Here is a 17,065-nt window from a genome sequence, read left to right as displayed (position 1 = left end):
CAAACACAAATTAGGCTTAGGACTACTATTTGTAACATACCCTAAACAAGCAAGCATGACAAGCCCCTCCAAATTAGCCCAGTCTTTGATTTGGACTAGGGCAGGCATTGGGAAATGGACTGGCTTTTTAGCCTTTAGGACAGCCATCTACCTCATGACCCACAAAAATTCCTACACAAAAATTCTCTCTCTCTCTCTCTCTCTCTCTCTAACTCAGCTTCTGTTTCACGCTCATGAACTTGCAATTCCGTCCCAAATTTCTCTATTTTAAAAAGTAATATTACCAAACAATTTATTACAGCAAACTTATTATATAATTTTTTTAATAAAAAAATAAATATTATTATTACAGTAAACATAATTAAAAACTTTTTAAAAAGTAACTTAAAAAAATATAACATTAAACAGTTCACAATTTACATTGAAATTCATATATTTGATAATGTCAAATTTATACTTTACTTTTGTTGTCAATATTAACTTGTCTAGAGGTAATTCATGTTTTTTTTTTTTTTTTTTTTGGGGCAATTGGGTTTCTTTGTCTGCTGGTAATTCATATTATTTTTTTGGCAATTGGGTTTCTTTGGACCAAAGTTGTGCTTTAATTTTTTTTGTTATTATCCAAAGGTTACTGTAATTATTCTTTGGCAACTAAGCAAAATGGATAGAATAGAACATACACTTTTAGATTTCATGAACCAATTTATAATTTTTTTTGGTGGGAGGGAACCAAAATTGCATATTTTAAGTCAATTTATTATGAAAATATTATAGTAACATTTCTTAGTTTTAATTTTTAATTTTATTTTTCTCTTTATCCCTTTTCCTTTCGTTCCCACGTTTATATATATATATTTTCCTCTTTTTTTCTCCTCCACACACGTATTCTTTACTTCTCCCTATCTTCACTTTTGACTTTTCTTTATACTTTTCTTCTTCTTTTTTACTGAAGAAGGTAGTTTATTCTTTTCTTCTTCATTCATATGATCTCTCACTATCTCTTTTCTCTTTTGTTCTCTCTCTCTCTCTCTCAGGTGAGTCCTCTCATTTCATCTCTTTACTTGTTATGTTGGGTTGACATATAACATAATGCGATTAATGGTTTTGAGATTTTTTTTTTTTTTTTAATTAGATGCCAAGAAATAAGAGAAATCCCAGGCGAAGAAAGAAAATGAGTCTGAAAGACTTTATTGTTGCTGATCTACGCACAAGTTGATCACATGTTGGTATTGGGGGACTAGGAAAAAGGTACAAGAATATGAATGTTTGTGTTATTATGTATTTCATATTGAATTGTTTTTTTTTTTTTTTCTAAGAAATTTTTCGTTTATTTTTGCATCTGAGTTGGGTGGTTTGCTTTATCTTTATCTGAAATTATTATGTTTTTTATGCATTTTTAATAGAATTGAAGAAAACATAAACTATTTAGAGTGAAAAAAAAAGGCTATCAATCTTTTGTTAAGTTGGGAATGAACCTTGATTCTTCATCTAAGTGGTGGACAAAAAAAGAAAAAAAATCAATGGAAAAACGGGAGTTAATCTACCAAACAATGCAACTTAAATTTCAGTTAAACTATAAATGGATAAATTATAAATTTGCACAATTTAGTAACGAAAAGTGTGATGTAGGAGTCAATTTGTGTCCGTTCAGACTTATTCTCAAGAAAATGGCAATTCTGTATTGCTCTTATGGCATCTCAAAAACAAGTTATTTTAGTAGTAAACATTTAGAAGTAATAAAAAACTTACTAACTGATTTTGTTGTGAGATTGTTGGTGTTACTCCTTCCAAAAACATGGCCCCATTTTAATAACATTTTAAAGGTGGACAAAACAAAAGAGCTTTAAAGGAAGTAGTAGTGCGTGGGCTCACAGAATCAAAACAAAGAAAATATCTAACACAGTGACACACAAATAAAAAAGAAGAAGAAGACAGCGTGCAAGAGAGAAAGAAAAAAAAAATTAAAGAGAAGAAGAAGAAAGAGTGGCAGGAATTTTCATTTTTCCTTGGAGGGAAATGCACTTAAGACCATTGAGCTGACATATCAGCTGGCACATGACTTGCAGGAGAAGAATGAGGACTTGTCTGCTCTAGAAAATGTTATGCAGAGTAGCAACAATATTTCCTAGAGAGTGAATTTATAAATTATTGCTTCCTTGCTGGCATTTATCTAGTTTTTCATTAGACAATTTGTTATTGCTATAGGACTTTATGGCCCTGCTTGCATATGAAGGGCTGAATAAACTCCCAATGGTTCATCTGCTTAGCTTGTACTAGCAAATAGTTGCTAAAACTTTGAATTGGCAATTCCTGGTGATATATACATGCTAGCCGAATAGAAAGACCAAAAGATAATAATATATACGTTTTTGTTGAGCTTCCTTGAGCTATGAAACTGAAGCTCTGTATCTCTCCAAAGAACAATCACATAGACTATGGGTAAGTATTTGTAATTGATTATTCATTTCATTGTTCAACTTCTAGCTGCTGAGGTGAAGTTAAATTGGATGATACAATTGGATTCATTTGCCTATAAATTAATGTCTTTTATTTGAGAAGGATATATTAGTGTTTCATTTGCATATAGTAAAATTGATGTATTTTATTTTTTGAGAATTAATGTCTATTTTGATTTGATTAATGTAAATTTCTATATACTTTAAAAATCAAATGATTTATATCTATGTTTTGTGATATAAATAAAATCTAGAATTATCTTAATCATTACTCTTTTTCCACAACAAGCATGTGCAAGGCACATGCTGCCCTAACTAGTCTAAATATAATATTTTAAAATGTTTAAAATTTTAGGGAGTATGTACAGTTCCATCACGTACGGGCAATATATAAAAATATTGTCTTTTTTTTTTTTTAATGATTCATTGGCTTAATTTACAATTGCATGTAATACATAATGATCATTTTTTTTTTGTTACTTCTTTAATTATAATTTTTGTTAAAAAATTATAAAAGAAAAAGAAGTTTATGCATTTGGATTAAGGATAGACCAAGGACAATACTTAGGTAATTTACATTATGTAGGTTGTGTGTCACTTACTCACTTGGGGTTCTAGATTTGTCGATGTAAACCGTACGAATTTAGAGGGTAAAACAGCATGGGACATCTCACAAGGACAAACACAAGTAAACTTTTGGAGTGCATCGACGAGCTACCATTTATTAATACCCTTTTACACATAGCTGCATCTTATGGGAACATCCAATTTGCCCTAGAGTTGATGAGTTTAAAGCCTTCATTTGCTCGGAAACTAGATCCAAACGGGTTTAGTCCCATTCACCTTGCTCTACAAAATGGGCATATTGAGTTGGTGCGTCGGCTTCTACAACTTGATGGGGACCTTGTACGTGTCAAAGGAAGGGAGCGGCTAACTCCTTTGCATTACGTAATAGATCAAGGTGCTCACCACTTTCTACTACATAATGCAAAGGAGTTAGCCGCTCCCTTCCTTTGACACGTACAAGGTCCCCATCAAGTTGTAGAAGCTGACGCACCAACTCAATATGCCCATTTTGTAGAGCAAGGTGAATGGGACTAAACCCGTTTGAATCTAGTTTCCGAAGGCTTTAAACTCATCAACTCTAGGGCAAATTGGATGTTCCAACAGGATGCAGCTATGTGTAAAGGAGTATTAATAAAGAGAAAACGTTATATCCGGAGCTGGCAGAAAAGGGGCTATTTATGCCACCAATCAGGAGTTGCCATGTCAGATACACATTGAGGCCTCAGTACACTCTATCACACAGGATTGTAGCTCAAACAAAACCAAAATCACCAAACACGTTTTGTTTAGAAGAAGCCCTTACCTGGAGGAAAAAGAGAGTCTGGTGCCAATGCCTCCTCTCCTCTGAGTCTAACCAACGGAGCTCCTCCCCGCCTCTTCTTAGCACTGAATCTCCACGCCTCCTTCGGAATCTGTGCTGGAACTTGGAAAATGCGCCGGAGCCACCGTGAACGTGGTGTCACAACCTCAAGGTTTGTTTTTTCGTGATTTGTTCTTTTACCCAATTTGGATTTCAAAATATTTATGGTTTTGGGTTAGGTTTTTTGGACGTTAATCACTTGCTTTGGTATGGGTTTTGCTGTATTTTGGTACCTTGGTGCGTTTTGATTGGATTCCAAAGTGGTTAAGTTCAACCCTAAACAAATTTGATTTGTCTATTATGAGAATCTTGTTACTATTTCAAGTTCTTACATGAATAAATTATATATTATGAATAAAAAAATTGATGAATTTCTAAATCTGGAGATGTATTCTTGTTCTTTAGTTCACTACTTGAAATCAGTCTAATTCACATAATATGATTTTTTTGATAAATTATTATTTATCATTTTATAAAGTCTGTTATACATCATTTAATGATTGTTGTTTCCCACCTATCACTTTTGAAAGCAGAGTTAGAGGGACTCCTATGGCTCATGCCTGTCATGATGTTGTTTGAGTTGTGTCAGAAGCAAGGGAAGCAGGTTGACATTAAGTATTGGAAGAATGGGGAAAAGAATGTTGCAACTGTATATGTCGATGGTAAGTTTATCGCTTCAGGTTCTTCTAAGAAGAAGGAAACTGCAAAGCTTAATGCAGCAAAGCAAGCTTTGCTCAAGTTATCGGAATCTATGCCCGCTAATGTTGGGAGGCTAGATTTTTCTTTTGGACTCAATAAGTCATTTGAGATTGATGGAGCAAAGCAGAAGTTACATGAGCTTTGTGGCAAGAAAAAATGGCCTAAGCCTATTTACGGGTACAAGCTTCTTTACTATGAGCAGTGAAGCAATAGAGTGTGTGTGTGTGTGTGTGTGTGTTCTGAATTATTTGATGATGAGCCTGTTAGTTTTGTGAGTTGAACCACGATCAAGCCTCCTGTATTCTCTCTCCCCCTCCCTCCCTCCTCTCTCTCCCATAGGCCATAGTTTATGATTTAGAATTTCATAAGGATGGCATGGAATGTTTTGAAGAGCTTGATTACTGGGTTCACAATGATTGGAACTAGGAATACTGATCTCTATGGTATGTCAAATGAACATAAACTAGTAGGCTTTGTAGTTTGTTCTATTGGCTTGTGGGCACTCACATGTTCATTGCAGTTCTTCTTCTCAAGTATTCACTGTTTTTTCAAATTCTCACTTTCATATCTATATTGTAAGATATTGAATCTAAATATACTTTTACTATAACTTGCAGCCTTGAGAAACATGAGGGTCCACCACATGACAAGAAATATGTATATAGAGGTAGATGAAAAGTCAAGAGTAAAGGAAGCACAAAATTCTGCAGCTTCCTGGATTATTCGTGCCTTACAAGAATCTAATTATCTATGATGTTGCTCCTTTTTTAGAAGAATATCAGTGAAGAACAGTTAGAATGGTTAGGTTTAGTTTAGAAGAATATCAGTGAAGAACAGTAAAAATGACTTGGTTAATGGCTACAGCTAAAATACATGGAATACTTTATGGAATTGCAAGTAGACCCATGTGATATAGGGGTTAAATGAATTACGTTCACTTGATTGCTTGGACATGATTAGTTTATGCCACTAGATTTTTAACTAAATTGTACCTATTTAACAGTTTAACAATTAACACTTACAGTATAAAGTGAAAGTTCCATCTGTATCAACCACTCTCATTGTTGTATGCAACCCGATTGATTACTTGCTCTGTCTTTTATTGCTAAAGCTGCTTATATTCTTTATGTATCACCCACTCTCATTGTTCCCTATACTGATTAAGGAAGGTACTTTATATGCATCTATGAGCTTTGTATGCTTAAAACACAGTTATATTGAAAATGTTAATAATTCTTTTGCACAGCTGCACACAGTTTTGCATCTTTAGCTAGAGCTAATAGCTAAATTTGTTGATATTACCGTGATTCCATAATATGTGTCTGATCATATCAGTACTAACGGTTTAAATGTATGACATTGTTCAATCAATGAAATAAATGCATTCCGTTTTATTTTGTAAGTTTTAAAGCATTAAAAATAATCTTTCATGGATACCTTTTTTCTCAAACAAAATGTAAAAAACATGATTGAATGAATCTATACAAGACCAAAAAAAAAAAAAAAAAATCTATATGCAGTTTTTTGCTCTTACTTCACAGGATAACGACATATACCCCCAATTTTTTTTTTTTTTGAAAGCAAAGTTTCTAATTGACAATAAAACCTGCCACAATTTGCAATAGAAGTTCCTAAGTGACAATACATTCACTTGAAATAAACTGTCATGATTCAAAATACAAAAAATGAATCATAAGATTACAAATACATCTGAAATAAAACCTGTTACAGTTTTTTTTTTTGAAAGTTTCTATTTAACAATACATTCACCCGAAATAAAACCTCTCATGATTCAGAATACAAAAAGAGAAGCATAAGATTACAAATACATTTGAAATAAAACCTGTCACAATTTTTTTATAAATGTTTCTAATTGACAATACATTCATCTAAAATAAAACATGTCATGATTCAGAATACAAAAAGAGAATCATATGACTGAAGATACATCTTAAAATAAAACTTCTCTCAATTCAAACTACAAGAAGATGGTTCTATCCACCACAATTAAAATATTGTATAGCAAAAAATATTTGCTTCCCAATGCATTCTCTTGGTCACAAAACTTGTTTAAACATCAGCCTTCTTGGAATTCTTGTTATTGATCCTACATAAAAGAACTTACAACCAAATAAATAAATAAAAAGAAAAAAAAAAATCAATAAACACTACATAAAATAACTCCAACTACATCTTAAATTGCACTATGGTACATATAAAGAGCAAATTGACATTACAAGTAGGAGAAAATTGAAATTACAAGTAGTTAAAATTATGTTTGAAGCTAAGAATATGATAATATCTATCAAATAAATGATACTAGCTATGTCCCAGAGGCCTGGGTTCACGGTGGAGAATTCAACAACCACAGTAAAAAAACTTGTTGAAAAGGCACCTATAACAAAAAACAAGATTCCCATTCAATTAAATTCATTTTAGTGTTGGATTCCTAATTGAACAAGCTCCCAAGAAAAGCAAATCCAAAAAATTTAAGTCAAGGTTTTTTTAAAAAAAAAAAAAAAACACAAATTGAAAATTAAATAAATATGACAGTATAATGACGACGAGGCAACCTAGAAATAGTTATTTTTGCCTACACTTAACCTATTTTACTTGTTTTACTTATTTTTGCCTGCAGTTAATAGTTATTCAAGAATGAAAGATGTGAAATAGTTCATGCCAGTCTCAGCCATAAATAAATAGATTTACGAAAATATCTTGAATTAAGAAAAATCACAAATTCAACCATCATACAAGTACTTAAAAAATAAATGGTAGGCATTGATCCAAGTTGAAAAAATTTGTACAAGGAAATTCAATATCATCCAAACAATAAGCCTTCTAATAACATAATAGAAAGGACTAACACCTTTCAAAAACAAGAAAGAAAAAAAAGAAAAAGAAAGATATCCAATGAGGTTTATAATCCAATAGTATTACTATATATAGTTCAGAAAATTGAGAAACACAAAATCCTAGCTACGAACAAGGAGAACAATCAAGCTCATCAACCAAAAAGACAAAGAAAAAGAGCCTCAACAGTTGAATAGTAGCTTTGATACATCTCAATGAGGATCTAGTAACATTTAAAAATAAAATGAGTGTTACTAATTTTAGTCAAAGTTTATCAGATTGTATATTTGTATTTGTATCCAACTTATAAAGGAAAAATTCTTGAATTCATATTCAGATTCCCCTTTTATGTTTGGATACGGTAGTTGTAATGTTAGGAATCAGAGGTATCCATTGTCAAGAATTAAAACCAAAATCAAAATCTCTACAAGTTTCACATTTATACATTTGCTAAAGGATATTTTAGTGGGCAAATTTCACATGGGTTACATTATACTTTTGCTGTGCTATAATATTATCTTGTTTTGCAATATTTGTACTTCTAAAACTTAAATCTTGCACCATTGGGAGTGATATGAAATTGTTTTCCTTTTAGTTGATTAGATAAAACTGACAGTTTGTCAGATCAATGGTAGCTAGTTACTTATCATTTGTGTATGGCTTTTTTGTAACAGATTGCAGTTCTAATTGACAGTAGGAAGAAAGGAAGCTCAACTTTTTTATTATATACTTAATTTACAAAATGAAGGAAGAAGAAGTTCATGGATGCCAAATTCAAGAGTGGTACAAGAAATTTAAGTCTGTATCCATTAAAACCGAAATCCATGAACTTCCAAGAAATTTAAGTTTGTACAGGTGGGTGGCCTATCACCTAAGAATCTAATCAAAACCCATGAAAATACCCAAAAAAAGGGCAAAATCTGTATAAATCAACAAAACCTATACCAATATGAATAGATTGATATCCAAAAAATAACCCAAACCTATCAAAATTTCGAAACCTAAATATTGGGGAGGTAACTAATCAAACAATAAAGGGGAAATTGGAAAAAACCGCCGTATTTGGTGCATGGGTGTCTGCTCCAATGGCGAGGAGGAGCTCCATTGGTTAGACTCAGAGGAGAGGAGGCGTTGGGACCGGACTCTGTTTTCTCCAGGTAAGGGCTTCTTCTGAACAGAACGTGTTTGGTGATTTTGGTTTTGTTTGAGCTACAATCCTGTGTGATAAAGTGTACTGAGGCCTCAATGTGTATCTAACGTGGCAACTCCTAATTGGCGGCGTAAATAGCCCCTTTTCTGCCAACTCCGGACAGAACGTTTTCTTATTAATAAATGGTAGCTCATCGATGTGCTCCAAAAATTTTTCATCCTCTCCAATTAAGTTGTAAAATTCATCAATATTATTATCATCACTTCGAGTAACTATAGAAAGGGGTGAACTTGATGAAGTTCTAGCACTGTATAACATAAGCTTGATCTCTCTATTGTTTACATGTGTTTGTCCTTGTGAGATGTCCCATGCTGTTTTACCCTCTAAATTCGTACTGTTTACAAATTTTTCGATGTAAACCATAAGAATTTAGAGGGTGACACAACATGGGATATCTTGCGGAAAGGGCAGACACAAATACAGAATGGAGAGATTCAAAATATGCTACATCGTGTTAAAGCTAAATCGAGTTCATCTCTTTCTACCTTTAATAGGTATGAAAAGTACCAAAGGCTGCCAGTATCAAGTTGTTTTCAGTTTTTTGAAAATGGATTTTAAAGGTGAAATAAGGAAATTATCAGAAGAAAGGCGCAGTTTGCTTCTGGTGGTTGCAATACTGCTTGTAACAGTCAGCTATCAAGCGGTACACTGCCCTCCTGGTGGACTTTGGCAAGATAATGGTCAGTGCAATACCACTGAAGTAGGGAGTAGTCCTGATGGAACCACTGATCTGTCCAATACAATATTACTGAAAACCAAAGCAGGTTTTATTATGCCCAATACCGACAATAAAGCAGTGTGTGAACACAAAGCAGGGACAACCATTGCTTTTGAAGATGGCCTTTTTTAGGTATTCCTCATTGGTAATGCTATCACATTTCTGATCTCAAACTCGTTAATTATTTTCCTCGGTCCAAATTGGTACATGAAGGTTCTGTTCTTCGCACTCAATGTCACCCTCTGTTTTAGCTATTCTTATGCACTCCTCGCCATAGTCGGTGATCCATATAGGGCATATACGGCGGGTATTTTGATGACTATTTTGGCCTTGTTTATTTTTGTAGCATAGCTTTTTTCCTGGAAGCAATGATCAGACTCAGTGCAATACCACACAAAGAAGCAGGGACAACCATTGGTTAGGAAGGAACCCCTTTTCTGATATTCTTGATTTACAGTAATTGTTCTCCTCATTCCAGATGTTGCCTATTTCCTTTGGTTTTGTTATTTTTGTTCCTAAGCTTCAGATTGGTCGAATTTGCTTGCTTTGGAAAGAGTCAGGCTAAGTGGTTTGCAGATTCAATCATGGGAGAAGAAATGACGGAATAAAAAAAAATAGCCAACCTTGGAGTTGTATGCATGTGTAATGTGTGTCAATTTTTATTTTATGTTTCTTTGATAATAAAATTTAGTCTATGTTTCTTTGTGCATCGTTGTAGTACTTAGTGTATATTGCAATAAAGCAGTGTGATTGGCTAGCATTAATTTTTGAATTTATAATCAAATTTCTAATAGTGTTTGGTTCTAAAAGCTCAGGATATTATTGGGTGCTTTAAATTTCAATAAGATCATGTTTTGGAAGCATACTATTATGACCATGGAACAATGGTCATACTTATATTATTTGCAATAATAGAGTGAAGCTTTTAGAAAAGAATAATCTCTACTTTGAATCAGAATAAGGTAAAACACCGTTGGCTTGGTCATAATACACAAAATTGTGATTGATTTCAACCTCTAATGAGTATCCATAAACGTCTATTCTTCAAAACAAGTGACAAACAGAACAAATAGTAATTGTCACTTGTTTGTAGGGTGATCATTAGATGGAACAGAGTAGGATGACTGAAAATCCCACCTAGGATGATCGGAAATCAGGATCAGATGTTGAACCGTAGAGGAAAGGACAAAGAGGCGTAGAAATCTCATGAATGCCTTCTAGCATAGGAATGACTTCCCTTATGGAAGGCCTTGATGATGACACATCCTAGATACACAAAATTGCCACCGTCACTAATTTCTTCACCCACTTCAGATCACTAAGAGCCTCCACATCATTTTCCACCAATCTTTCCACTTTACCTTGATAGTAACATTCACAAGCCCATTCCGTTAAAATTTATTCATGCAAGTACATTAGTCCTCTAGCAACTCTTGATGCAATCTGCATTTTTTGTTACCAAATAAACTTGTACACAGTCACCATCTTTTCTAGATTCTTTGAGTGTTATGACTTGATGCTAATACCCCTTTATAAATGTTGGCAAAAGAACCCTTACCCAATTCGTCTTTGAACCCACCAGTGCTTTCTTCAAGATCTTTATATGTAAATGTTACATGTGGATTGTTTTTTGGTCCACTGATAAGTGACCGAGTCCTAGGAGGACTCTTGTTATTTGATTACTTTAACAAACCAGTACCTAACGGTATTAGGAAATCCAAGTTCAACTTGGGCTCTCTCGCATGAGGTTTTTGCCTTTATATTTTAGCATGTAACCCATTCAAATGCATACATGCATTTAAAATTAAACATAATTTTTATTATAAAAATATAAATTGTAGGGCTCTTGGGCCCAGGAGTTCATTATCTACTTGTATATTGGGCCTGTGGCCCAAGTCAAGGACAATGATCTGTCCGAGAAGGAGAAGTCTTCGCTAGAAGAGACTGTGTTGATGAACAAAAAGGTTAGCTTTGGTCATAATGGCTCAAGAGAGTGGGTTGAGGATGAATAAGTCCTCGGCTAGACAAAGCCGAGGTCTTAAGAGATGGTCTATCAACAAGGGTGACGATTCCGGAAATTTAGTTAGAGCGGATAAGCATTGCAGAGACATCAGATAGGGAGGAGTCCTAAAATATCTAAGGAGAAAGCTGCTGCCTCCGCATTAAATGCATTGCAGCTTACTCTCTGGCCACATTAATGTGGATGTGATGCCTGAACAGTGGATTTCAGCTTTACAGCTACTACATAAGAACTTATGGGGAGTGCTGATGGGACAAGTATCCACACCGACCATCTGGCATGAACGTGGAAGGTGGAGATGAAAAGGAAAGACAGTATAAAAGAAGAAGGAGGGAGTGAGAGAGGGGATCGGAAAAATCAAGAAAGAAACACTGTAGCAATCTAGAACCGGACTTGTAACCTTACCTAAGAACATTATATAAGAACCAATATCCTCGGACTTCACCGAGGATATTTTTTCTTCAGTTTAAACTTGTGTATTTTCATTCTTTTGTTATCAAATCTACCTAACTTGTTGTTTGGTTAACTAAAGCCCAGTTCTCTAATCCATCCTCTACAAATTCATTATTTTGGGCTTTTTGGACCTAATTCCATTCATACCTTGGGCTAGGATATCAAATCTGGTCCTTACATAAATAATTAGTGAAATCATTTTTAAAAATAGCATGAACACATGCATACGTATAAGCCTAATTTTTATTATAAAAATATAAATAATTAGTAAATTTTTTTAAATAAATGTAAACGTAATTAGTTATATATTAAAATTCTTACCTGTGGGGGTAAAATTCATCAGTCAACAGTGGGCCTTGGTACCCGTGCGGAGCCCAGCCATAACAGGAAGTGAAGACATGGCCAGAGGACTTCTAGCCCAATCCTGTTGGGCCGGGCTTGTTTAAGGGTCGTCCGAGGAGGAGTGTCTCCTCGGACGCACCAAATGGGAGTCCAACGCACGCCCTGTACACAGTGAGAAATCGTCCCAAGTAGAAGGAAAATGCTGGATGTCCAGGGGGCAACCATAACTGTCGCATTAAATGCAAGGAAGCTACTTTTCTAGCCGCATTAATGTAGAGAGGACAGCAGAATAGTGTTATCTTGGCCAGTGCAACTCACAGAAAAAGAAGGGGGATGTCCAATGGGACAGGCACTCAAGTAGAGGCCCAGATGGTTAACAAGTGTAAGGTCATTATCAATTGAAGGATGCTATATAAGAGAAGAAAATCCCCATAACCAGGGGAGGAAAAATTTTGATAGAGAGAGGAAGGAAGAGAGAAAGAGAGAAAGGAACTCTGTAAATAGAGCATAAGAAGCACTCATGCACCCCCACGGATTGTAATCCCATGAAGCGTAATGAAATATTCCCACGTTCATATTGTTGCATGGCTCACTAATAATTACGTTTACTCTGTCAAGACCTAATTCTGTGACCCACTCTCTACAAATTCATTGTTGAGGGTCTTTTGGGCCAGAATCGCCTGCTTGCTGGGCTTGGGCCCCAAAAACTGCCCTTACATTACCTAAATTTAATGCTAATTGTGATCATTTTTTTTCTTCTAATTTTTAATAAGATAGAACATGTAGTGATTTTTATTGTATGGTGATTTTTATTGAGTATATGTGATTGGTTTTTATTTTTATTTTTTTTAAAATAATTTTATAGTTCATTAATATTAGATTTTTAGTATTTTGCACTCTCATTAACTCACTTGGCACAAAGATTAAAAAACTTAGGTGGACATCTGGCACAAACTTAAGTGGATAATTATGATGTGATCCCCATATAAATTTAGACACATTGCGCAAAATTGGATTCTAATTTCAAATTCTAATTGAACTTTTTCTCTGAGCTTTGCCTATTAATCTATATATATGTGTGTGTGTGTGTGTGTGTATTAATAGGTAAAGCTGAGAGAAAATCTAATTAGAATTCAATTAGAGATTAATTATGCGCCACGTATCTCATCTAATGTAAGTTTTTTTAAAAAAAAATTTTTGTGCCAAGTGAGTTAATTCAATGTAAAAAACGAGAAGTTCAATATAAATAGATCATAAAAAACCTAATCATTTATATATATATATATATATATAACCAATGCTTAGAGAAAATTTAATTAGATTCAAAATTGAATTTTGCTTTTGTTAGCTTTACATAAAAATTAAATTGTTTAGATTTTTGTTGTTATTTTTTCTTTGAACTATAATGAGCATATTTTTATACTGTTTCTATTCAAATATTTTTATATGCTAGGATCTTGAATGTAACAAATTGTTATTGAAATGAAGGATTTCATGCAACTATCCCCATTCAATTTAAGAGATACTATTGGACCAATTTATTCTTTTATTATATGTTGTATTTAGTTGAATTTCAAGGACAGTGATTGTGAATAGATATTATATATGTAGTATCCAATAATGATTTTCAAAATTATATACATAATAGCAGTTTATTGAGAAACTTGGCATAGCCAATATTATGAAAATTGCAAGAAAAGATTATTTTAGTACCTCTGAATGTCTTGGTCGATCTAATATCATATATGTTTTATAACCCAAGATAACATCATTAGCACCACTACAATTCATCATTCCGCACGGGTTACATACTAGTATATATATATATATATTACTAGGTAAAACTGAGAGAAAATCCAATTAGATTTCAAATTAGAATTCAATTAGAGTCTAATTTACACCATGTGTCTCATCTAATCTAAGTTTTTTAATTGTTGTACCAAATGAGTTAATTTAATGTAGAAAACGAGGAGTCCAATATAAATAAATCATAAAAATTATAATCATATATCTAACTCTATATATAAAATTAGAGAAAGAGAGAGTTTGAATGATTTTATATTTATGAGCCCCTTTTTTTGTATAACTAAAAACAATTTAATTGGATTTTGCTTTTGTTAGCTTCCCACACAAAGTAAATTGTTTTGATTTTTACTCTTATTTTTTCTTTGAACTAATGAGCATATTTTTTAGAGGAAATTATACTTTACCACCCTAAACTATACCTCATGTTACACTTTGCACCCTAAACTTTTCTAATACACTTTTTGCACCCTAAACTATGACTCTTGTTACACTTTGTATCCTGATGTTAAGTTTGTTGTTAACTTAAATGGAAAAATATGACACCACGTAAAAAGACCTAATTGCCCCTCTTCTTAATGCTTTAAAAACAAAAGATATAAATTATACTTTATCATCCTAAATTATACTCATTATTACACTTTGCACCCTAACCTTTGAGTTTTCATCTAAGTTAACAGCAAACTTAACGACATGATGTAAAATGTAACAAGAGTCATAGTTTATGGTGCAAAATGTAACATGAGGTATAGTTTAGGGTGATAAAGTGTAATTTCCTCTATTTTTTTATATTATTTCTATTTAGATATTTTGTATGCGAAGATATTGAACGTAATAAACTGTAATTGAGCTAAACGATCTCATGCACCTATCCTCATTTAATTTAGGAGATATTATTTGACCAATTTATTATTCTATTTTGAGTTATATTTAATTTAGTAGAATTTTACAAACAATAATTATGAATTGATATTGTACATGTAAAATCCAATAGTAATTTTCAAAATTATATATGTAATAATAATATAATGAGAAACTTGGTATAACCAATATCATGAAAATTACAAGAAAAAAAATATTTTAGTACCTCCAAATTTCCTTGTCGAACTATGTCCTATATGTTTAATAATTCAAATTAATATCAATAGCACTACTACAATTCATCGTTCTCATGCATAAGAACAGGTTACATACTAGTATATATATAGATATTGATTATACTCATTCAATTATTAGGAATTTGAGTTGATTATTCTATTAATTAATGTAAAATCCTTCATTTCAATAATTCTATAAATCCCTTAAAGTATTTTGTTAATGTCAAACAAAAATCCAATAATCCAATCACTGTGACAGAAACTAGAGTAGAAGATTACCTGTTAGTGTATTATAGCTCCACTCATGAAAGTATCATAGCCAAAACCCGACGTCCTTGTCATTATTTTCCTCTATAGCATCATCATAATCTTAATTCCTTTATATAACACCCTCTCAAGCTAGTGCGAGCCAAGAGAAAGATTAATTTATTTTTTGATAGGTGAAGAGAAAGATTTAAAAGCAGGATAAAAATTGTAAAAGAAATATTAATGAAAAAAGTTGAGGAGGCTCATTGTTTAAAACTATGTTGCACACAGCAGAGTGATTTAAAACAAAAGAGGAGTCAAACTATTTGACACATGAGTTGAGGGCTCAATACATTTGGAAAATTAAATACAATTACCATTCATCTTCCTCAACTAATGCATTCTATAGCAAGAAAAGTAATACAAAAAATCAAATCAGTAACTGTTATTAGTATTATTATTTTTTAAGCATATAAGAAGGAAATTGCTAAGCAACAGACTGAACTGTGCTGCACATGCCAGGGTTCTTACCAAAGTGGCTGAATGGGTTCAGCTCCAATACCTTTTTGCACCATTCTGTATCTCCACTCGTTCAACCTATCTGTTGCCTCAGCATACCTTTTCTTACCTGTCTCATCTCGGTTCCCAGACCATAGTGTCTCTGCTGTTGCCGAAGCTCTTGGCCATATTCCAGTATTTAAAACTGCAGGGTCTGCTTGCTCGGACCACAATGACACCTCCCCACCTCCTTGCTCAACCCATATGTTATATCATAGTCGTATATGGTTTACCATGTCTTGAAAGGTGCACACCATGATCCTCCATTTCCATAGTTAACACTTGTTTGTTGATCATACTGGCTGTCATTCCCTACAAAGCCACCATGCCCACAGTCCAGATAATAGAAATCCGAGGATGATACGATAACCCGGTATCTAGAAGAAACAATCTTTTTGGCGTTTTCATGGCCATTGTTCCATGTTTGCAAGATAGTTTAGACGTAGTAATTATTATTCAATGTTTGGGACTAGTCTCTCTGTCTCTCTGTATCTCTAGTGGATTGTAGTTCTAGTTGAGAATTAATCATAAGCCAGTTTGTTGTATTTGGGAGCGTAAGTCAAAAATTGATTATCTTGTTTTATATGCAAAATTACTAGTAATTAATATGAACCACATAGTTTTTTTTTTTTTTTTTTTTTAGTTTTTTTTTTAGTGTTTAATATATAGAAAGTGTATAAACACAAAAAATTTATCAAAACTTTTTACATTTGTTGATATGGAAGATTGATAGTAGTAAGTAAAAGAGTGATGTTAGTGGTGTACTTAGATAAGAACTGGTAAAAATTTACTAATTCAATTGTGAAAAATGTTTTGTAATTTTTTTTTTTTTGCTCTTTTTTTTTTTTTTTTTTTTTTTTTTTTTTTTTAGAAATGCTACATTTATAATATTTTTTAGAACAAATCTTAAGTATTAAGTTACTTCTTATGAAAAAAAAAGTTACTTTTTGTTTTCTATTTGAACCTACCACTAAAATTATTTTTTTGCTATCAATAACAGCTTGAACTACCTGCTATATATGATTTGTTGTAAAAGTGTTGTAGACGTAACATTTCTTTCTCCTTTTTGTTTGTTTTTCATTTGATGAAAATTTTTATTTTATTTATTGATTAATATTTCCCCTTAATTAAGTTAAAATTTAGGGGCTGTTTTTTTAGTTGGGGCATTAAGCGACCACCTCAAT

At 32.9% G+C, this 17,065-nt stretch overlaps 1 protein-coding gene and 2 long non-coding RNA genes across 4 annotated transcripts; 2 read left to right on the top strand and 1 right to left on the bottom strand.

The window, feature by feature from the left end:
* The first annotated feature begins 971 nt into the window (after positions 1 to 971).
* LOC126714948 (uncharacterized) lies at positions 972 to 3,375 on the top strand. Its single transcript, XR_007651713.1, has 3 exons — positions 972 to 1,034; positions 1,133 to 1,248; positions 3,043 to 3,375. It is a non-coding gene; the product is annotated as an uncharacterized LOC126714948 (long non-coding RNA).
* A 56-nt stretch (positions 3,376 to 3,431) lies between these two features.
* Positions 3,432 to 5,629, top strand: LOC126714935 (ribonuclease 3-like protein 2). 2 transcript variants are annotated; one of them, XM_050415358.1, is made up of 3 exons: positions 3,432 to 3,994; positions 4,416 to 4,758; positions 5,199 to 5,629. In XM_050415358.1, exons 2-3 carry the CDS (start codon positions 4,439 to 4,441, stop codon positions 5,254 to 5,256), a joined length of 378 nt encoding a protein of 125 aa, XP_050271315.1. In that variant the 5' UTR covers positions 3,432 to 3,994; positions 4,416 to 4,438; the 3' UTR covers positions 5,257 to 5,629. The 2 variants fall into 2 exon arrangements, 1 of the variants encoding a protein (XP_050271315.1); XR_007651710.1 differs by having other exon boundaries at positions 3,434 to 3,994; positions 4,416 to 5,024.
* A 778-nt stretch (positions 5,630 to 6,407) lies between these two features.
* Positions 6,408 to 8,613, bottom strand: LOC126713444 (uncharacterized). Its single transcript, XR_007651347.1, has 2 exons — positions 8,489 to 8,613; positions 6,408 to 6,688 (listed from the first exon to the last, which is right to left on the bottom strand). It is a non-coding gene; the product is annotated as an uncharacterized LOC126713444 (long non-coding RNA).
* Positions 8,614 to 17,065: the final 8,452 nt, after the last annotated feature.

The sequence above is a fragment of the Quercus robur genome, chromosome 1 (assembly GCF_932294415.1).
Source record: "Quercus robur chromosome 1, dhQueRobu3.1, whole genome shotgun sequence".
Classification (NCBI taxonomy): Eukaryota; Viridiplantae; Streptophyta; class Magnoliopsida; order Fagales; family Fagaceae; genus Quercus; species Quercus robur.
This window is presented reverse-complemented; position numbering and strand designations above follow the sequence as displayed.